This window comes from Sceloporus occidentalis, unplaced genomic scaffold, assembly GCF_023333645.1.
Source record: "Sceloporus occidentalis isolate IW3139 unplaced genomic scaffold, rSceOcc1.0.p SCAF_2, whole genome shotgun sequence".
Taxonomy (NCBI): domain Eukaryota; kingdom Metazoa; phylum Chordata; class Lepidosauria; order Squamata; family Phrynosomatidae; genus Sceloporus; species Sceloporus occidentalis.
Window position 1 is genome coordinate 178188900 of NW_028316982.1, and position 24306 is coordinate 178213205.

The 24306-nt window shown below is 39.1% G+C and overlaps 1 protein-coding gene across 1 annotated transcript in view; it reads left to right on the forward strand.

Moving 5' to 3' along the window:
* The window catches only part of LOC149319379 (steryl-sulfatase-like), a 140139-nt gene that overhangs the window by 90082 nt on the left and 25751 nt on the right, over positions 1-24306 (forward strand). Inside the window, exons 8-9 of the mRNA XM_089511570.1 lie at positions 2450-2609; positions 13501-13622. Of these exons, the coding sequence (XP_089367696.1) occupies positions 2450-2609; positions 13501-13622 (282 nt within the window). The remainder of the gene's footprint in view (positions 1-2449; positions 2610-13500; positions 13623-24306) is intronic.

Sequence of the window (24306 nt, forward strand, 5' to 3'; positions counted from 1 at the left end):
AGACATGCTAGAGAGGTTTGTACAGTACACTTACTATAATGCTGTGAATTTCACATGTTTGATTTTCTTATGTATACATTGTTGTGTGCATTCAAGTAATTGTGTGCCTTCAAGTCATTTCTGGCTCATGGAAATCCTAAGATGAACCTATTACAGGGTTTTCTGGGCAAGTTCCTTCAGAGTGGATTTGCTATTGCCATCCTATGAGGCTGAGTGATTGTGACTTGCCCAAGGTCATCCAGTGGGATTTGACCCCTGCTCTCCATAGTCATAGTGCAATGCTCATAGCACTACACCATGATGGCTCCTATTTATATACTGTACTTTTAATCTACCCACAACCTGAACCTCCCTGCAAAACCAGGCCCCCACGGAAAAATGCATGCATGTAGACCACGTACAAAAATCACAAGCTGTACAAAAAAAACACCAGCAGTACAAATATCACAAGCTGACTTCAGTGAAAACCACATGCTGTTGATCAATGCAAAATGAATAAATGAAACAGAAGTTAGAGGAAGAGAAGTCCTTCTCAGTCTTAAATATTTGAGATAAGTGTGAACAAAACAATCCCACTAAAATAGCCTGTTTATACAGAGATGACTTTAATAGACAAGGTGGGAGGTTTGTTAGAGACACAATATTTCTTTTTCTTGGGTGAGTAGGAAGAAAAGACAAGATGAAAGCAGCAATTAACCCTCTCATTTTCTGATGTTTTCTCCATTCCTAACAGTGTTAGGCACCTTAAACTCTGTGAAATGTCAAATTTGTTTTTATGTATCACAAAATCACAGCACTTCACGTACAGATATTCTTCTGCAAGTGTATACTTTACTTTCCATTTTTTACATATTTAACTGTAACATCTCATATTTTAAATTCATAAATGGATGCAAGGGTTGGATTTTCATATCAGAAGAAGTAGAGATACATCATCTTCTGAAATTGGGTATCTAATTAGTTTAATGAGCTTCCCAGGCTCAAGAGAGTCTAGGCAGACATATCAAAATGCGGCTTGCATCTGTTTATAGAGTATTTTAGGGATTTAATTTCAGGAAAAATTAAAGAAATGACTGACTGTATAATTCTGTATCATTCAAAGTTTGTATGATTAGACTGTTAAAAGAGAAATGTGTAAAATTGCAATGCAAAGTTTTAAATGAAATTACTAACTACTGCTAGAGGGAGAGGAAACACAAATAAAACTAGAGAGTCCCATCTAAGTCTCTGACTTTTACGTTACCATAGTGACATGGTTGCTATTTCCCTGTGACTGTATTCATTTCCACATTGCTCTAGTAACAACTATAAAGATGCACATAAATTGGGGAAATTCTATTATTCCTTCTTACATAATGTTTCTGCTCTAGCGTTGTATGAGTCAATTGTAAGAAATCAGCTTTAGAGAACTTGGAAAACTGTGATGAGTCAATGCATGTGAAGGCAGACACACAAAGCAATCTACCTGCTGTATCTGCGGCAAAAGGATTTTTCAGGTAGGATGTGAGTAGATCAGGTATGGGCAAAATGCAGTGCTCCAGATGTTGTGGGACTACATTGGACCTAGCTAATATTCCAATGGTAAGGAAATCATGGTGATATACTCCAACAATATCTACTGGGCCAAAACATCAGCCCAAACTAACATAATCAATGGTGAGTAATTCTGCAGTCAAACAAAACCTGGAAAGCCACACTTTCCCCACCTCTTGAATAGAGGGAGGTTGCATATATATCAAAGAAAAATAGCTTAGGGCCTTTGCTAGTTCATGAATTATTGTTTTTAGTGTCCATAGCAGGTACATAACAACAATAGTAGAGCAAGAGGTCATAGGGTTAAGGTGCTGGGACGTTTTGATTTGCCACCTTGACTTAGGCTTCCCTGGTTCCTTATGGGTTTATCCATACTCCTCAGGGTAGCTTGAGGGGAAAATTGGTTTTGCAAACAGCAAGATCCTCTTATGATCTATCTTTGTTGTGACAATAAAAAGTATTTTGATCCAAACTGGTCTTGAATGAGCAGTTAAAATGCATTAGATATATAAATGAGGTGTTTCTGATGGAAAGGAAAACTACTACAACTAGTCTGTTGATTTGAGTCAACATAGCTGCCAATATTTTTGGAGTTTCCTTAAGAATGTGACTTTTGGGCCTTCAGAATGAGTGTATGCACTTCAAAATTTAGCACTGCACAACTGCTCATATTATAAACAGTTATTTTAAAATAATAATAATAATAATAATAATAATAATAATAATAATAAACTGACTTACACAAAAACAATTTGCCCAGTTGTTTGGAAGACATTGTTTCATCTAATATTCATTTTAAAAAAATACCCAATTAACTGATAAATTAAATTTTGTACTTTTACTATTTAATCAAATTTTGATTTGTTTAAATAAAAGCTAGTTTTTGAAACTCAATGGCTGTATTTTTTTTCCCCAGGTGGAAAAGCTACAAATTGGGAAGGAGGGATTCGAGTTCCTGGTCTGCTCTATTGGCCTGGAGTGTTAAATCCTGATATAAGTATTGATGAACCAACAAGTAATATGGATGTATTCCCCACCATAGTTAAACTTGCTGGGGCACAACTACCTCACGACAGGTAAGCCAGTGTAATTTCATTTGTTGTAAAAGAAGTAACTCCTTTAAAAAAAAGTCCATCTTTGGTAGGTTTGAAAGTATTTCCAGGCCTCATAAGTCACTTAAGGTCAATTCTATTTATTATCTCTTATACATGTTTACAGGAGCAATTTCTTCATCTGATGCCTGAATTCTAGTTGTGCACAGATGTTCTTCCCAGAGTTTTGTCGGCCATACTTTTTACACACAATTTTTAAAGCTTCTCCATTACTACATACAACTGTGGCTGGCTCAGCTCCAAAATCAGAGTTTAACTCAAAATGATGGAAAATCGATCTGCCACCTCAGCTGTCTCAACTCCTCATAATAGCTGACAGATCCTCTCAGTGAAGTAGACATATATAATCTGTGAATATCTCCTTATTCATGAAGCAGGCAGAATGTGCGCTCTATAGAGAAGTCATCACACATTAGAACTATTTTTGGACAGTGCTACTCCAGAGTGCAGGAAGGGAGACACATTAATGATGATGTGGAAAATCCAAGATTACATCATTTCAAAGAGGTGGGCACTAAGTATTTTCTTAAATGCATAACAAAGGAAAATACCACACTTTCCATAGCAGTGTATTCCACCAACAAATGTAACTTCCCATTAGGGCGTTTTTATATTATAGTGATGGTGTTAAATCACCAATGCTATCAGAGTCATTTATACATATGTGTATCTATTATCTGACTCTTACTTTGCCACAGCTATGTCACGCACACAGACACACACATTTTTACTGTTCTTCACTATTGCAGAGTTTGCCTATTTTCACTCCATAACCTAAGTTTCCAGGTCTTTCCCGTGAATCTTTCAAGGACTTTGATCTTTGTGTTCCATAATAACGCAGTAGTAGGATTTTTAATTGCTTCCTCCACTCTTTATAGCTTAAGAAGATGGGTTTTTCTTCCTGACAGTTCTCTGTACCTACCTTACATGTTCCTTTTGATCAAGCTATGGATGCTTGGGCATAATGCCAACACCATTCTGTTCTTTCTTATATACAGTCAATAAATCACCAGCTGTGAAGTTTCCCCCTGCAAATTTAAAGTAATACTATCTTGACAAGTGGTGTTCATTTACATCATGCAAATCTAAAAAGTGATTTGCCTGATCTACATTCAGAATATCCTTTCCAACCTTTTGCTCCAGCTAGCAGCTCTTTTATAACCAACTTGCCATATGTTACTCTACACAAGCCTTCTGGTTCAATTATTTCTTTTAGTTAAGGCATCAGTAGACAACATTTGGTCAGAGGCCTAATGGATAGTCTTGGGAATCCAAGCTTGCCTGCTTGCCCTTCCTTCCTTCCTTCCTTCCTTCCTTCCTTCCTTCCTTCCTTCCTTCCTTCCGAATGTAGCCTTTATTCTTGCAGTATGAACAGAGGACTACTTCAGGTAGAACAGCAAAGGATATTGCCTTCTCAGCGAAATCAGTATAAAGATGTGTACCTATGAGATGGGGGCCAAAATGCAAATATTTCCCCTCTAAAAAAGAATTATCCCCTCCTCCTTGAAATTTTCCTTCAGTCTCCAAATTTTTAGCAATTCAGAAGGCGAGATATTAACAATTATTCACACTTGAACTCTTATTCTTTGCTGTATTCACAATCTTTAGCAACTTTACCAGTGCCTTTTCCTTTGGAAGCCTAAACTATTTTTAAAGGCTCAACTGATATTTTAACTTACTTCAGTGCCAGGCATTTGGGAATTGAAAGAAAATTTCACTGGGGAAAAACCAATCTTCTTCTGTGGCTGCAATTCCCTTATTACCCACCCACTCCCCATCTTACTTATTCCCCCGAGTTCCCAATGTGATAAGCACATCTCCCTATAGATGCAATAAAAAAGAAAGATAATAACAATGTAAACAAATATTTACTTTCTTTTTTCATGAAACTTTAACTTTGCTGATTGAGAATTATATGTAAAATATATAGTATAGGATAATGGTCAACACCAGATATCTTCCAGGACCTACTAGAGAAGACCCAGAATCCCCAACTCCTTTCCCACTAACAGGAATGAATTTGCAGCAGATAGAGGACACCACTGAATTCATTTACCGTACTTACTCACCTGCAGTTGGAAATTATTTCAGCCAAAGTTTTTTTGTGGGGTTTTTGTACTATGTGGCCATGTTCTAGAAGAGTTTATTCCTGACATTTTACCAGCATCTATGGCTGGCATCTTCTCTGAAAAAAACTATGGTTGCCGGCCATGAAAGCTTTTGACTTCACATATTTAAGCCAAGTTTCTTTCCATTTTCTCCCATCTAAGCCCATTGTTTTCAACAGTACTTTCACTTAAAAATGTCCTTTTCCCTTACTCAACTGACAGAAAAAAATTCATGCAGACTGTTCAATGTCCAAAAGGGAGTGACTGCCAGTGCTTAAAGCACCCAAAAATCACAGTGCATAAGTCTGAATCTGCACTGAATTGTAATTGTTTAGAGTTTCCAGTGTTAATTTATTCATAACCCAGTTTGTCTCATTCTTGTAACCAACTAACATTCTGAACATATAACCATTCTTTTCTGTCCCTTCAATTCTGACACTCAAACAAGAGTAGTACCCTCCCCTCCAGTATGCAGCTTCAAAGCAAAGATTTGGAAAGTTACCTTTTGGACTACAAATCCAGGAATTACCCATCTAGAAATTTTTCTTGGAGCTTTAGTCCCCAGACCAATAATGTCTGGAAATTCTGCTTTGAAGCCACATATACTTGGTGACATAGAGTATTCATCTTTAGGTGTGGTTGCTCCATTTATAAGGTGAATTTTAAAGTGTATTTAGCTTGAAGATGACTTAGTCCATCACATCCTGCTAGATATCCAACTATTCTGAGTGCAAAAAAGCATGGCTGCATTTAATTTTGCACAGCAGAAAATAGGATCAAGGGGAAAGGAGTTACCAGCTGACAAACCAAACTGGCATTTCAGCAAAAGTGCTGTCAAGAGGCTCTTCTGCACAGCTGATAATTTATCAAGTGCTTGTAGGGAAAGACAGGGAAAAAAGAGTGAAGAATGTGGAAGATTAGATCCATCATTGCCTTGGGATAGCTAATGCAAACAGTAACTTTGCCATGCTTTTGTTGGTCCAGTCATCTTGATGTGTGCAACTTTCATGGAAATCTAGTCCTTTGAAAAGCCCTTTTTTCCCGTAGGGAAGAATCTTTTTGGTACAAACATTTGTGTCACAGCAGTACAGTAATCATTTCAGTTAAAACGAGGTGTGGCAATTGCAATACCAGAATAAAGTGCCCCATGGACTTTCCCATCTACTGGAACAGAAGAAATAGAATGACTCCAGTTGTCAGTAGGGGTCACTCATATGATAAATGTTAAGTTTTATTACAAGAGGGTGCATATTTCAAATGTATTTACCATGCTAAATCTATATAATAAAATTTCACTGTGGGAATGTTATAATGTTTAGAAGCAAAGCAAATGAACTATAAGCTGAATAAATACCTTACCCCTTGAACAACAATGCTTACATCACTTGTGAAGTAAACTAGTGTAATCTCAGTTGCAACTTCTGCCCTGCCCTGCCACCAACCTAAAAGCTTGAGGGTATAGAATATAGAATAATAAGAAAAGAATCACAGTTAAATATCTGTTTCTGACTTGCTGGCTCACAGGTTAAAAGGGCAGCCTTGAAACATAAAGCATTTTCTTGCTGGACACATGAAATGTGGAACCAGGGGCATTATACACAGAGGTTCCTGGAATGTGTTACTGTTGTCTGGATGGGATAATAAATTGATCTCTCTTTGGGTAATAGCAAAATAAAATGTTTACATTTTCATAGGTTCAAGAGGTTTAGAAGATACAGAAAAATATTCCTTAAAATGCAACATTGTCATCTGGTACAGTTACACTACCTGTGCATTTCTGTATAACTTATATGCATGCAATTGAAAATCATAGAGTTGGAAGAGACCACAAGGGTCATCCAATCCAACCCCCTCCATGCAGGAACTCTCAATCAAAGCATCCCCGACAGATGGCCATCCAGCCTCTGCTTAAAGACCTCCAAGGAAGGAGACTCCACCACACTCCAAGGGAGTGTGTTCCACTGTCGAACAGCCCTTACTGTCAGGAAGTTCCTCCTAATGTTGCGGTGGAATCTCTTTTCCCGGAGCTTGCATCCATTGTTCCGGGTCCTGTTCTCTGGAGCAGCAGAAAACAAGCTTGCTCCTTCCTCAATATGACACCCTTTCAAATATTTAAACAGTATTATCATATCACCTCTTAACCTTCTCTTCTCCAGACTAAACATACCCAGCTTCCTAAGTCTCTCCTCATAGGCCATGGTTTCTAGAACCTTCACTATTTTAGTCACCCTCCTTTGGTCATGCTCCAGTTTCTCAACATCCTTTTTGAACTGTGGTACCCAGACCTGGACACAATATTCCAGTTGGGGCCTGACCAAAGCAGAATACAGTGGCACTATTACTTCCCTTGATCTAGACACTATACTTTTATTGATGCAGCCTAAAATTGCATTGGCATTTTTAGCTGCCACATCACACTGTGACTCATGTTCAACTTGTGGTCTACTTGGACCTCTAGATCCCTTTTACACGTAGTTTCATTCAGCCAGGTGTCCTCCCTCCTATATCTGTGCATTTCATTTTGTCTGCCCTAAGGGCAGTATCTTACATTTCTCCATGTTGAATTTAATTTTGTTAATTTTGGCTCAGCTTTTTAGTCTATTCAGGTCATTTTGAATTTTGATCCTACCCTCTTGGGTATAAGCTACTCCTCCTAATTTGGTGTCATCCTCAAATTTGATAAGTATGCTCCCAATTCACTTTGGCTCTATCAGCACTGCATTAATAATGTAGTTTGATACCATTTTAACTGCCATAGCTCAGTGTTATGGAAATCTGGAATATGTAGTTTAGTGAGATATTTACCCCACTCTCTCAGAGAACTCTGGTGCCACAACAAACTACAAATCCCAGAATTCCGTAGCATTGTACCATGTTAGTTGAGACAGTGTTAGACTATATTATTTCTGCAGTACAGATGCAGCCTGTGTAATTTCTAGGGAACAGGTGTGGCAGTAACAGGATAGGTTCATATTTTCCACCTTGAAGTGATATTCTGTGTCTACAGTGTGCCTGCGTCATACGCGGGTGCACTATACACGGCTTCCAGCTTACGCTGGAAGCTGTGCCAGAAAGGCTTCTCCCATGCCCTGGAAGAAACAATGGGGCATGCCGGGTGCACACCATGGGAATGAGCCCTATTGTTTTTAATAGGTCTTGAGTTTACGCGGCGGGGTCCGGAACGGATCCCGTGCATAAGGGAAGGGCAAACTGTATTTTAGAACTGCCTTTCTTTGGTGAGTACTTATATTTCAAAGACACTCTGATTTTTACTTGACATTGTTCTGTTCTGATACAGATATTGTTGAGTTTTGGATTCATTTTAAAATTCATAGAGGAAGAGGAGGGACCAAACCTTTCCAGATAATTAATTCTAAAGTTTTCCTTAGAAAAATATGGATTTAATTGGATTTGTGCCATTTAACACTGATGTGAAATCCATTAAATTTGTACTGGGTGCTGTGTTGAAGTACTCTTCATGTAATACGCCTCAGCCAGAACATGTACCAGATTGAATTTAGCCTCTGTAAACACTTACAAATATTGTAAATTACACGATGATTAAAACTGTAGCTTATTTTTTCCCATAAGTAAATATGATGTATTTGATAGTTAATAGAAGCATACGTAATTTACTGACAACATGAACTCAATTTTTTTCTCCAAATAAAGTAAGCATGTTTTTATTTTTTGAAGCCATAATTCTTAAAAGGTGAAGATAATACTATGTTTATTTGCTTTTATACAGTAATTTCAATAGGGCTTACTCACAGCTCAGCTAGTCTTTGAATTCTACGAAGCTTACTTCTGAGTGAAACATATTTGAATGAGTCATATTACTATTAGCACTGTTTTAAACATATGATGTACATGCATAGCTAAATTGACCATTAGCCTAAGGCTAAATGGTATCACAAATGTGTGTTAGCCACCATAAAAGCAGTTACTCTAATATAAAATTATGCAAAATGATATCATCTGTTACTATGTTTTGTTTCATTGCAGTCTCTGGTCCTGTCTGCACTGGCCAGGATAATCCAGGGGCAGCCCGGAGTATCCTGGCCCCAGAGCTGCCTCATCATTCCTCCATTACCTTGCCCTCTGTTCTGACATGAGACAGGAGAAGTGGGCACGGGCCGTTTCTCCTTCCATCCTCGCCTTCCCAAACCGAAGGCAGCGCAGCCTTGGGTCTGGGAGGGCGAGGAGCGAAGGAGAAGTGGGCACAGGCTGTTTCTCCTTCCCTCCTCACCTTCCCAAACCGAAGGCAGTGCTGCCTTGGGTCTGGGAGGGCGAGGAGGGAAGGAGAAGTGGGCACGGGCCATTTCTCCTTCCCTTCTCGCCTTCCCAAACTGAAGGCAGCGCTGCCTTGGGCCTGGGAGGGCGAGGAGGGAAGGAGAAGTGGGCACGGGCCGTTTCTCCTTCCTTTCTCGCCTTCCCAAACTGAAGGCAGTGCTGCCTTAGGCCTGGGAGGGCGAACGGGGAAAAGGGAAGCCGAGGAGGAGGAGGCTGGGCACGCATCCCAGCCTCCTCCTCCTCGGCTTCCCTTTCCTCTGCGCAAAAGGGCTCCATGGAGCCCTTTCACGCGTAGGAATGGGAAGACGGCTGGGAGGAGGAGACAGACGTGCGCACGCCTCTTTCTCCTCCTCCCAGGTGCCATTTTCCGGCTTCCCGCTCTCCGAGAGAGACAGCGGGAGGCCCGAAAATGGCAAGGAGGAGGCGGAACGAGCACACGCCCGTTCTGCCTTCTCCCTCGCCCCGTGCCTGGCGAAATGGCGCCGTGTGCCACCCGTGGCACACATGCAACGCCTTCGCCATCACGGTTCTAGGAAGATCCAGAGAGGTATTTTAATATGTATTAAGAGACATATACCCTCATTTCTGGTGGTGAACAGTGTAGACATTGTCCAGTCTGTTCGTAACAGAACCGAAGTTTGGGCAATGTGTCATCTGGTCTCTATGCCAAGAAGATGGGAGGAAGCCAATTTATTTGGCCCATGCAGACATGGCCTCAGCAACAGTCCATCATTTGGCCAAAGCAGAATCACATGATGAGGCATTACCTAACTATATTCCACGCTCTATACTGTGACACTGTCTTTATTAGGCCAACTAAAAAGGCACAGGAATGTCTATGCAAGCTTTCAAAATGACAAAAAGGAAGGAGGAGATACAGTGGACCCTTGTTATACACTGGGGTTTGGTTCCAGGATCCCCCGTGTATAATAAAATCTGTGTATGCTCAAGTCCCATTAAATATAATTACATAGCAAAATAGTATCCCATATAAAAAATGGAAAATCAAGGTTTGATATTTGAAATTTATACTTTTTTTTTAATATTTTCAAACCGTGGATGCTTGAATCCATGTATAAAAAATCTGTGTATAAGGGCCGACTGTACAGTGGCAAATGTGAATTACTTGAAACATCTCTCATTTACCATGAGAAAACAAGAATCATGAAATAGGGTGAAAAAGAAGGAAGAATTGCTTGGGGTTTGGCAAGTTTCAGAGCTAAGCTGAAATCCTATCAGCTTCTCACTTCAGATCATTCTGCCAATATCTGCATTGATTTGTTATTCTGACAAAGGTATTATCACAGCTTGAAATGTTACGTTTGATTAAAATTAAGTCAATAGTGTTAAATGTTAGAAATAGGAAAGTTAATTCATTTTCATTAGCACTGCTAATCAGAATCAGTGAATTTGTCAAGTTATCATTAACTCATAATGTTGACTTGGGCCCTGACCATGGGTTTTACAGAGAATGGCATGGAAGTGGTCACCGTTGACCATAGTAGAACACATTTTGTTTCTGCCTCCTTCAAAAAGGCTTTTTTTTTTGGGGGGGGGGGGATGCTGGTCCTTTTAAAGTTACTCCAACCTAGAAATTTCCCTCATATGGACTACAAAGTTCTTAATAGGACTGTGGCATTAACTCAAGAGTGGAGATTTCTTAACATGTAATTTTTGAGAATCTCTGAGCACATGCAGGATATTTTTTTTTTGGTACAACTGAATCACTGCATCTTTTAAGCCTCCCATTTCACAAATAAGAAGTGTGGTCTGCAAAGATCAGTGGCTGAAAACATATTTTTCAAGAAGAAGTAAGGAATCCCAAATATTAATGATCACATTTCAAACTAGGTTTGGTTTTACCCCGTGTGAAGATGTGGTCAGCAGCAGGGAGCAGTCCCACCTCCTGTTCCCACCCTCAGACTTAGTCGCCCACCTATCAGGTGGAAAAAGACCAGGTGGCTAGATGAGCAAACAAGGCAGCAGGCACTCCCACCTCCTTTCCCTTCCTGTGCCTTGCTCCCCTTGCTTGGCCAGCTGCAGAAGGACCTGGCCGGCTGGACAGGCAGGTGGAAGAGTAAGCCAGCAGACTGCCTCACCCTCCATTCCCATGAAGGTCTCACCAGGTGTTCACCCTCTCTGGGCTTTCACCCAGTGAGCTCTACATCCCTCCCATGTCCCCCTAGTGATGTCCCTGCACATTTCTAACAAGCGTACTTTTCCCTGTTCCCCTCTTACTTTAATTGTATTGAAGTATTTAATTGAATTGAATTGAAAGGGGGCGGATAAGAAGGAGGAGGAGGAGGATTATCATACTAGCTGCCTTTTCCCATTCTGGGCATGGGCTGAGTTCGGGCTGGGACCATGTCTTGTCACACAGCTCCATGCCCAGATTGTTACACTCCGTCTTTCTCCCATCCTAAAAATGCTTCTTTTCTGTAATGGGAGATGTTCTGATCAGGGACGTGATGGTAATGATTTGGGCATGGAGCTGTGCAATAAGACATTTTTCCAGCCCGGTCTCAGCCCACACCCAGATCGAGAAAAAGGCATTGCAATAATCTCTGAGGGTGGGTGATATACAGAATGGGAAGGGTAGGGAAGGAGAGTGAGAGAGAACCCATGAGAGGAAGAAATGAGGGATGGGTTTGAGGAAAACTTTTCATGATTATCTAACAGCCTAGCACTGTGAGGATTATCACACTAGTGTTTACCGTGTGTCAATCCTCTTTGGATTGTTGGGGATGTACATGTGTATGAATGCCTCAGTGTCATGGAATCATTAGCTCCCTTTAGCATCATGGAATCATTCAGGGAGAGTGACTTTCCTCTTAACGCAAAGTTTTCATTAAGAGGAAAGTCACTGTCCCTGAACGATTCCATGATTCTGAGGAAGTGCACCAGGTGCACTTCCCCAGCGATCCAGGGACAATTGACACATGGTAAGCCCTAATGTGATCATCCTCTGTGTATTCATTGCCAATCATCCTGAATAATATTATAATGCATATTATACCATAATAATAATACAATAGAAACCAGTCCAGCACATAATTAATAGATGAATTGATGGATTCTAGCTCCCACTCCTCAGAAAGACTGTAAACATTTTTCTTCCATACAGACCATGGGGATGCATTCTCAAAGGACTATTGAGAGTGTTCATCTTCTACTAATGAACAACTCATTCCCCTCACACCCATTCCATTCCATTCCATTCCATTCCATTCCATTCCATTCCATGACTCCCTTTCCTCCCCTTCTTTTCTGTTCTTCTTTACCAAATTTAAGCTGTTCTTCAGCTCCACAGATCCAGTTATCTGATCTAGATTTTCTCTCCCCTGCTCTCTCCTTCCTATTATCTTTTTTAAAAAATCACACAGATTAGTGTGGCTTCTGTATGACTCATTTCCTAATATTTCTTCTTCTGATGCAACAAGCCTTCCTCTTCTACTGAGTGTGGCACTTTTTCCATGGATTTGAACAATGTAATTCAAAATTATTTTCAATTTCACCATTGATTAGGGAAACTAGAAAATAAGGTGAAGTCGCTAGAAAATTAGTGAATTAATAACTTTACGAGATAATTTCAAAGTCCGGATATTATTCAGAGATAGCTTATGGGAGAACAATATTCTAAAAGGACAAGCCCATATATTCATTCATTTCTCACATTAATATGTGTGAAAAGGAGAAAGTTAAGCTGCCTAAAAAACCTGATGAAAATTAGTTCCTCTCAACTGTTTTAAATCAAGGATAAGTGGTGCTTGGTTCTTAAAATCCACTCATTTTTCAGAAGGTGATATGCTGAGAAAGTGAGCTGCTGTTCAAGAGGAATTCCTAACATCACTCATAGCGTTACAGTGCTAATCCAATTTGGAATTGTGTGTGATTTTTTTTTAAAAGCAGGCTAAACCAAGTAAGTGAGAAATATGGGGGGTTTAAACCTCTCCCAAAGATAATCTGTGGAATGATAAATTGCTGTTTTTTGTGGAAGCACTGTATCTCCAAACTTGGCTAAACAAACAGCCCAGCCATGCTTTTCCTATTCGAAAGTTTGAATAGAAGTCATAAATTGTTCCAGATAATGTATGAGTTGGGATATCGGTAAACAATTTTTTTTGCACTGATCTAACATTAAATGTATAGAGATGTACATAAAAAATTAAATGTACAGCTAAAGCATGACCTGCAAACAAAACAAATACATATTTTGGACAAGTATCATACATTTGCACTCATCTGAGAGCCAGAATGAGCTGCAGTTCCCCCACTGAGTATACAAAACACAAAGAGTTTGCAGTCCTGAAAAGTGAGAAATTACCTGGACACTCTGTATTTCTGGTGCAATGGGATTTATGGCATTTATAAAGATATGGCAATGTATAAAATTTCTTTTCAGGCTGGCGACATATGGCTCCTTTTCTCTGATTTTGAAATGCTTTCTTATTCAGAATTATTGATGGACGTGATCTGATGCCCTTGCTTCAAGGCATAGCTGTCTTCTCAAAGCATGAGTTTCTCTTCCATTACTGTAATGCATATTTAAATGCAGTGCGCTGGCATCCAAGAAACAGTAAGTAAAATTGCCCATTCAAGTTTGAATATTTTATGTAATTTTTTATTGCAACTTGAAAGAATGGGGGGGGGGGGAGAGCTTTGGGCTATGGTTACAAATAAATTGCTTGAAGTGCCTAACCTTCCTTCTTTTTATCTTGGTTATTCTTTTATCTTAGTAAAAAAAATTAAAGAAATAATCAAGCTAGTATCAAGGGAACAATTTGGCCTTAGACAATTAATCTGGTACAATTTGAGAAAATTCTACATCTTCGCTGTGGTAAAACACACCTTCATACTTTGGAAAGAGTCTATTAAGTGATGTTGTGTTCATGTCAAGACCAATTTCTACCTATTTTATAGGGCAAATAGTATTTGGTTGTTGGGAATGATCCCAAAATTGGGATTGGCTGCCAAGGCTGATTTTCCAGCCCAAGATTACCTGGCTGTCCATTTTCAAGCAAAGAGAGAAAGAGGAGAACAAGGGGAAAGAAAGGGAGAAAGAAAAAATTGCCTTTCCTAGAAGCCTCCAGGTGTGGTGATTTTAAATAAGTTATCATAGTGGTTTTTAAATAAATTATAGAAATCTGGTCCACACATTAACGTAAAACAACAACACATTTTTCAAAACTGGAAACGTGTTTCTGGAACTGGAAGTTTCTGGTCTAGCATATTTTAAATTTTGGGATATTGACCCTGCACCCACAAAATTTGTTCACATCAGACCTTATAGGACATACACAGCTACCTGACATGGTTGTCAGATTATTGGTTTATCCAGTCTAGGAATCTAGACATTTCATGCCTTACTGGGCATTTTTCCAACTTGAGGATTTGTATACAGTTGCAAGGCACCAGAACAAAGGCAACCAGTGGCTGGGTCATTTTCACAGATCTTAAATTTAACAAAAATCTAAGAAGAAATTTGTCCTATTGAAATTGTATATCAAAGGCTGATGAACTGATGTTTGCCTGGTGATCCAGTATACTTTCTCAGAAGTTTTTGTTGTTGTTGTTGTTCTGGCAGAGGGGCCTTATTAACCTCAAGCCTCAATTCTTTTACTGAATATTCACATATAGTAACAGATGTTCTATGTTAATAATAATATAGACATCATTTTGTTGGATATGTTGATGACCATGGTGAACAATCATAAACTGTCTCCCATGTGAATAAAAAATAATATTAATTATTTAAGCACTGTGGGAAACTTGTATAGAGATTGTTAATAGCAAACCATAACTAATAGGAAAGTATGCTTGATTTGTTAGAGCAAGCCACTTGGGTTTTAGTTTAATGTCACTAACAGGAATTTAGTATCACTGGAACGGTCCCATAGCTGCTTTGAACCCGTAATTTTGGAAGAAAGGTGAGTTATATAATAAAGAGTTCCCTGGGACTAACGTCTAAGTAAACATATGTAAGATTGCATTGCATGTCTGGATCAAATCAATAATAGAATGCAGTTATAGTGATGACTAGAATGCTAAGGTGTTAGAATGCACTGTACTGCTTTAGCCTACAAATAATGCCACTTTTAATTTAAATCAAGAAAAAAAAACACAATGAGAAAGACAGCACTTTTATCTAGGTTCTTCTGTTGTAGGGCCATATTAAAAAATGTGTAATTTCCTGTATTTTCAGTCCAACATGCTCCATCTATAAACCACACCAATGTTAGAATATTTAAAATATTTACAAGCCATATTTCATCTCTAACAATACAATATACAATATAAAACATTGCACTGAATATTATTATTATATTGTTGTTATTATTATTAACATTTATTTATAGAGCACTGAAAAATTTACACAGCACTTTACATATAGCAATCAAAATACAATAAAATAATAACAATAGATAACAAAAAACCTGTCACACGGTGTACAATCTAAAGCATCAATGTACAAAATTAAAACATCTCTAAAATAATACAACAAGGATACAGTGAACACATAAGCATCACAACAGATTAACAACCAATACTATGGAATACCTCCCTAAGCAAAGTCATTTTCATCTCGGCCTTAAAAGTGATAGTTCTTAATTGAGTGGGGAGGAGATTCCAGGCATAGGGAGCAGCATGGGAGAAGGGGAGAATTCGAGCAAGGGAGGAGGAGAACCTCGGCTGAATCAGGAGACCAATGTCATAAGATCTTAAAGCATGAGGAGAGTGATAGGGAGGGACGAAGACTAACAAATAAGAGGGAGCTAGTCCATGAAGAGCTTTAAAACTTTTTATCGATATGCTTTTATCTGTATTGTAAGCCGCCTTGATCAAAATATTGGAAAGGCGGGATATAAATAAAATTTATTATTATTATTATTATTATTATTATTATTATTATTATTAAAGTCAACAAAACAAGTTTGTAGCAGATTCTGAAAGGAATGTGGAGGCAGTGGGCGGATAGCAACAAAGGAGTGATATGATCAAAACGATGGCAGAGAAAATGATCCTGGCTGCTGAGCATTGTATAGAAGTTAAGGGATCAAGGTGGGAAACAGGAAGACCTGCTAGGAGTGAGTTACAATAGTCCAAGCGAGATACCATCAGCACATGCACTTCTGCCATCAAGACAGAAAGAAAAGGTCTAATTCTGGTAAGATTATAGAGGAAAAAAACTACATTTTTTAAAACAATGAAAAAGACTAAAGCAAAAACACATCTCATGTTATACTAGCCTTCCAAACAGCTTCAAAACAAACAGCTTCATTTATATACTGGTTCATACCGAACTAACAGTGTCTAAGAGGTGTTTTCAATACACGTCAACATAATGTGAATTTTGGATGGAAGTCTCCAATTGTAGCATTTTCTGTGTAGGAAACAGGGTTTTCTGCACAGGAAATAATATTTCCATGCAGAAATACTTTCTGCACATAAAAAGCTGTTTTTTGCACATAAATTGCTTCATTCTGTGCAAATTAACCATGGGTGAAATTTATCAAGTCCCAAACTGGAAAGATTGTCATCAGTCCATGATTCTTACCATCAGGGTTTCCTCACATTGAATAAAAAGTCTTTGATTTTTTTTAAATTCCATATTGTCAAATATTCTTCCCACTTCTATCCCATAGAGAGTAGGGAAGAGAAATGAAGAGCTGTTGAAGAAGTGATTGGGAAAGAATATTTAAATCTTCATGGAAGATACAAGAATATTGGAAGCGATCAATATACATCCCCATCCACAAAAAAGGAGACACGAGAGACTGCAGCAACTATAGAACCATAGCACTAATCTCTTATGCAAGCAAAATCATGCTCAAAATTCTGTAACATAGGCTCCAACTATACATAGAAAGAGAAATCCCCAGAGATCCAAACAGGGTTCAGGAAAGGAAGAGTCACAAGGGACTACAGTACATTGCAAATATATGATGGGTAATGGACCGTAGCAGAGAGTTCCAAAAGAAAATCAGCATGTGCTTTATAGACTATAGCAAAGCATTTGACTGCATAGATCATGAAAGGCTGTGGAAGACCCTTAACGACATGGAAGTGACAACACATCTGATAGTCCTGATGAGGAATCTGTACTCAGGACAAGAGGCTACTGTCAGGACAGAACATGGAGAAATAGAATGGTTCCCAACTGGCAAAAGAGCCAGACAAGGTTGCATCCTAGCAATTTATATGCAGAGCATATTGTAAGGAAAGCAGGCTTAGACATGGAAGAGGGAGAAGTGAAAACAGGAGGAAGAAATATCAACTATCTGACAACAGCATAATACTAGCAGAGAACCTCACAAACTTGGAAGAACTACTAAGGAAAATCATAGATGAAAGTGCAAAGGCAGGCTTATTGATGAACATAAAGAAAATAAAAATAATGACCACAAAGAACTTACACCCATTCAAACTAGACAATGAGGAAATAGAAATAGTAAAAGAGTTCATATATCTGGGATCAAACATTGATCAGAACAGGGATTGCTGCCAAAAAGTCAGAATAAGATTAAAAATGGAGAGGGTGGCTATGAAAGAACTAGAAAAGATCCTAAAATGCAAAAACATACAACTCTACACAAAAGTCAGAATCATACAAGCCATCATATTCCTGTTACCATGTATGAATGTGAGAGCTGGACATTCAAGAAAGGAGATAGGAGGAAAATCAGCTCTTTTGAGATGTAGTTCTGGAGAAAGTGCTGAGGATTCCATGGACAGCCAAAAGGACAAACAAATGGGCCCTAGAGCAGATCTAGGCAGAAATATCCCTAGAAGCCAAGATGGCAAGACTTAGACTGTCATACTTGGGACACATCATGAGAAGTTATGAAAAAGGCAATAATGGGGCTTTCCAGACTGGTGCTTTTCACCAACCTGGATATGTGCTAGGGTTGCCCGAGGGTGGCGCCACTGCACGCCCCACAACCTTAGCACATCGTGGCAGCGTGATAATGGTGTCACCCGTATACATGGGTGCCGCCATTATGACGTCACAGCCACGCCACAGCCAAACGGCACAGCGCAGGCATGACATCCCCATGATGCTGCAGGGCACTTGGTGTGCCCTTTCAGTGTTGTGGGAAGGAGCTCCGAAACAGATCTCCTTTTTGCCACACGCATTGCTGGCCCGGCCTTTACATGGCTGCGCCAGCGATGCGGAAGAGAAAGGGGCCAAACGGCTCCTTTCTCCCCTTCCCTGCAGCCCCAAGGACAACCCTTTCCAAGCCGTGGGGAAGTGGCATTTTGCCGCTTCCCCAAGGCCTGGAGAAGTGGTGGATTGGAGCCTCTGGGGCTGCCACTGCGGATGCCCAAGCCCCAATCCGGAGGGGAAAGGGGCAGGTGCAGGCCTACTCAAAGGGGCGGTCTGTATCCCACCAATGTTAGGAAAGGTGGAGGGAAGTAGAAAGAGAGGAAGGCCACATGCTAAATGGATGGATTTTATTAAAGAGACCATGAATATGAGTTTGCAGGAGCTGGGCAGAGCAGTAGAGGATGGGTGTCCTGGAGAAAATTCTCATCCATAGCATCGCCATGGATAGAGATTGACACGAAGGCAGTTAACAACAAAGAAAATTCAACAATCATCATCCTCAGTTATCTAGGCTTAAGTCTTTCTTCTTCACTCTGCTTCTTGATTCTTCTGCTCTTTCCACACATCATCAAGAGAGGGGAAGAGGGGATTTCGGCAATCCATCTAAGATCAGTAGTAAGATTTTTTGGGAAAGTATGGCACTTTCTTCTTAATCTGTTCTGGCTAGTGGAAATAAAGCCTTTCCATGTTTCCTCTCCATTCTTTTGGATAAACACAGTAAATTTCCAATAACTTGCTCCCAAGTTGATAGCCCACTATACTTTATTGTTTTTACATAAGCCATTTGCACTATTTCATATTCTATAGCACATAGATACTGACCAGATTCTGGCCCTGGTATTTTCTTATTGCTTTTATTTGAAGTCTATAGGCAAGCAGGTGAACATTGTGTGTGCTTCTTTCCTATCTTGCTGCCCTCTAGAGAGAATTTGATTGACTGGCCTCTTGTCCAGTCCCTGATCTTCACAAAACACTTTTATTTCTGGGCACAATAGAATAACATTCAAAAAAATATTCTCAAGGCACTGAAAGGTCCCTCATTCAGCTTATCTCCTTCCAGCATGCTACAGTTGTACAAAGAAATATCTTTATACTCCTTGAGCTCTATCACTTTGATGTGTAGTTGATCGTATCAGCATTGGTATGGGCATTCAGAGGAACTGTCTCTGCTGGTTTTGTTGTCACCTGCCTTTCCAGTTTTTCAGTTGCTCTTTAAATCACCTATCTGAGGTCCTCAAATACTGTTGGAAAATTGTAGGAAAATCACAGTACGGAACTCAAGGCAATTACTTGCAAGTTAAATGTCTGTGTAAAGGCACTGAATACAAATACCATTATTTATACTTCAGAGTTACAGTAGATATGATACTAAACATATAGTAACTGTCAAAATGGCAGCCATGCACTTTGCTACCTCCTTGATTTTTTGTACAAACTGAAACATGTCTTGACATGGTGTTCTTTATTTGGGCCTCCAAGATATTAGAGAAGGGTTATGGAGTAGGAGGGTTTTTGAGACATTCAGCCTCCGTTAGCCTCCTCTTGGTTGAGCTTCTCAATTAGATTTACATCAAATGAAACCACATAAATATTAGCAGATGCTCTTCCAAGAAAATATGCTTTGGTTCAAATATTAATTATTTTTCAAATATATGTTAATATAATGTTAGTAGTTGTGTGCCTTCAAGTCACTTCTGACTTATGGTGACCCTAAGGCAAGCTTGTCATGGGGTTTGCTAGGGCTGAGACTGTGTGAAGTACCTAAGGTCACACAGTGGGGTTCCATGTCCAAGTGTGATTTGAACCCTGGTCTCCAGAGTCATACTGCAATGCTCAAACCACTGGACCGTGCTGGCTCTGATATAATGTTTATTTTCAATATTCTTTTAACAAACATACTTGTGTTTTGAAGCAAGCTAAGCACCGTGTGCTTATTGATATAATCAGATAAAAAAAAGTATAACTACTTTGCAATTCTTGGCAACACCACCTATTACATGCAACACAGCAGATATTCAAATGTGGTAGCACTATGTGGTAGCATTTTCACAAGTGGTTTGGCAATACATACATCTTGCCCCTGCTCTTACTCCAAAGCATTATGATTTATCATATCTGATTATATCAATAAGCACACAGTGCTTAGCTTGCTTTTCATTTATTTCATAGCACCTGCATTCCTTAGATGAGGCAGTGTGGCATAGTGCTTTGAGCACTGGACTGTGACTCTGGAAACCAGAGTTTGATTCCCCGCTCAGCAATGAAAACCACTGGGTGATCTGTGGTAAGTCATACTTTCAGTCTCAGAGGATGACAACAGCAAACCTCCTCTGAAGAAACTTGCCAAGAAAATCCCATGATTGGTTCACCTTAGGGTTACCATAAGACAGAAATGACTTTAAAAGTACACCACTACCACAACAACAAGCATTCCTTAGAGGTCCATGCATACTATGTGAAGTTACAAATAACCAGTTAAAACCAAGTGTTACTTTTTAAGGATTATTCAATTGTTTACACTTTAGGGTCACAACTGGAATATGTGGATGTTCTTACTAGGGCCAGTTATACTATTGGCAAAAGTATGGCAACTTGGTCAGACAACAGATAGAGTCATCTAGAGCTTTGCTCTTCATCCAGGGTCCATAGTTGGTCCCCACTGTTGGAGGATAGTATGTGTATTACATGGTCCATCCAAGGCCCCCAAAACTCTTCTTTTAGAAGTTTTTAGACAGTGGTTTAAATATTCTTAAAAGTGTTTAAAGACTTTTAGAAGTCTTTAGATCAGGGGTAGGCAACCTGCGGCCCGCGGGCCGGATGCGGCCCGGCGAGGCCTTGGGACTGGCCCAGCCTGGTCCTGCCGCCGATTGCTGCTGGGGCCTTTGGGGGGCAATTGTCTATAGAAGCCTCAGAAACATGCATTTATATTAACATTTTTTTAAAAATCGGCAAATTTTTTCGTGTGTCCTCCATTTTTTTTTTAAAAGTGTCTTCCATTTGAAAATTTTGTCCTACATTTGTCCTGGTTTATTTATATATTTAATTTTTTTTAAAAAAAATTAATTCTTTATTTTTTGGCTTTGGCCCCCCAGTTGTCTGAGGGACAGCAACCCGGCCCCCGGCTCAAAAAGGTTGCCTACCCCTGCTTTAGATAGTGGTTAAATGACCAAGTCTCAGGTGTTCATTACCTGTATAGCAAGAGATTGGGCTGGATGGATCTTGGGATCCTTTCCAAAACTATGATCTTTGGTGTCTTCAGTTAGTTGGAAGGTGCTACCCCATTTTCAGAATTAAAGTAAAACCCAGCTGTCGGTCCTCTTGACTACTATTCAGGGAACAGGGACAGAACACCTGATATAAAATTGGCTTTTACCATCAGGCAGCAAAAATGTTTTACTTCAGCTCTACTTCTAGAACAGGAATAAATGTTTCAGAAATTTGTTTTGGAGTACAGCATAATATATACAGGTGCAGTCTTAAAAGATGCCTCTTTTCCTATCCTAGAGCTTCAATGTTAGGAGAGCCTGCGTGTGATAAAGTTATCTATATAGCATGTCCTGTTCCTAAGCCTTTTAAGGGTCTGCACCAAGTATAAGATTTCTTTGCTTTCAGATACATTTTTTTCCTGTTATGGTTGAAAAATTAAAATAAAGGAGTAGTGTTTTAAAATACCATGAGCTAAAGCTCTGGCTCTTTATTGGCCTGTGAATCAGAGTTATTAAAAATGTATTGCTTTGACAACTTCATTACAAGGAGAGCAGTCGCTCGATAAGGAACAGAGCTGTGGTTATGTGGGACATTTGCATCACTCAAACTCAGGGGGTCGTTTAATGACCACTTACAGAGTTGTAGTCATATTGAAGCAAATGAGTCTATACTAATGTATATGGCCAATGAATCACATTTTCTAGGGGAAATTTTCTTCAAAATTTAATATAAATAAACAAGGATGCAGAATAATCCCATGTAATAAATTCCTTTGTGTCTAATATACAATCTTTTGAATAGCCATGCAGCATAAAGAACTGATGAGTCTAAGATTAGTTTCGTATTATTAATGAAAACAATATTGTGATATTTATAAAGGCGAAAACAATTGATTTTACCAATTATAATATATCCACTTTTATATTACCAATCAAGATTCCTTCTCCAGAATGCAAAACACAATTTCATTAAAAGAAAAAAGAAAACATGGATATATTATATTTAGCTGTAGTACAGCATATTTTTACATTTCCAAAAACAGCAAACACAAAAATATCAAAAGACACAGCATCATACAGTGGTTAGGGTGTCAGAATAGAATTTAGGAGACTGAGGTTCAGCTTTGAGCAAATCGATATGTTATTGTCTGCAAGAGGTTTCAAACTTATGGTGAACCTAAGATGAACCTATAATGGGGTTTTCTTCATAGGATTTGTTCAGGGGAGGGGGGTTGCCTTTGTTTTCCTCTGAGGCCAAGAGAGTGTGACTTGCCCAAGATCACCCAGTGGGTTTCCATGGCCAATCCCTGGTCTCCTGAATCTTACTCCAGTGTTCAAACAACTGACTGTCTCCAATCACTAAAGGGGTGTTCAAACATACTACTTTTTAAAATACTATATATTTTTTAGAGATTATAAAAATCAAGAGATCCAGTGTGGCATAGTGATTTGAGTGTTGGCCTATAACACTGGGGACCAGGGTTTAGTTTCCCACTTGTCCATGGAACCCTTGGGCAAATCACACGCTCTCAGCCTCAGGTGAAGGCAATGCCTTACTTCCTCTGAACAAATCTTGTCAAGAAAACCCCATGGTAGGTTCCTCTTAAGGTTGCCATAAGTCAGAAATGACTTGAAAGCACACAACAACAACAACAACAACAACAACAACAACAACATAGAAAGAATTGGGAAAAGAAAAGGAAAGGAAAAAACACAAAATGAGAGAAAAAAATAGAAAACAGAAAAAGAAGGCTTCCATTCTTTCTTTCAGGGGCTATAACAATATAATTATTTCAATCCAACATCCCCACAAGGGATGCTGTGGCTTAGTTATTACGATACCAATTCTGACAATTGGAAGATCGGAAGGTTGGCACTTTGAGGCCCAAGTGCTGCATGATAGACTGAGCTCCTGTCCCTAGTCCCAGCTTCTGCCAACCTAGCAGTTTGAAAGCATGAAAATGCAAGTAGATAAATAGTACCACCTTGTTGGGAAAGTAACAGTGTTAGGTGCAGTCATGCTGGCCACATGACCACCGCAGTTGTCATTAGACAACACTGGTTCTTAAGCTTAGTAACGGAGATGAGCACCAGCCCCTACAGCCGGTTATGAAAGGACAATCATGTCAAGGGACTACCTTTACCTTCATCCAGTACCCTTCCTACCATATCCTGTTTCATTACTTTTCAGAATCAAAAGTATTTCCTTTCTTCTCAAGAACATCATAGCTGACATTAAAATACCACTCATTATTTTTCTGTAATCATATGAAACATTTAAGACATTACATCATATTAAGCAATGCTAAATTTATAGTATTAACTCTTCTAATTAAAACTGTAGGTAAATATAATATTAATACTTCTAATTGGTTAAAGCCTCCAATGAATCCACCTTAATTTGTTCTTCCATATATATACATCTTTCAAAGACATCATTTCCAAATTAGCTTCATCTTTGTCCTATCCTTGAACTATCATTTCCATGTTCAAATCCGCTGTCTCCATTTCACCCTGCACAGCTTCATTTCCCAGTTCTGTCATCACATTTTTAGTTTCCATAATCTCGTCTCTCAAATCCTTTATCATCTCTTGATTCAATTGCTCCATAATGTGTGGGCACCATATTGACCTACATCAGGGCTAGTGACATTTTGGTTTTCCAGATATTTTGGTTTAAAACTCCCAACTCCTTACTATATTGGGTTGGACTAATTGTATTGGAGGAGGGATCTGGACTAGGTCATTTTTCTTTATATAAAATTGCCAGCTGAATTTCTATGTAGTCCAGTGATTTTGAAACACAGGCACTGAAACATACTAGTGAATTTGAACCTTATGAAACATTTGGCCTTTCAAACATTAGGTCAAGAAATAAGGAAGCCTCTAACCTCTAACAAAAAACGATTTACCAAAGAGTTCTTAATTGTACTCATTGTCATCTGGCA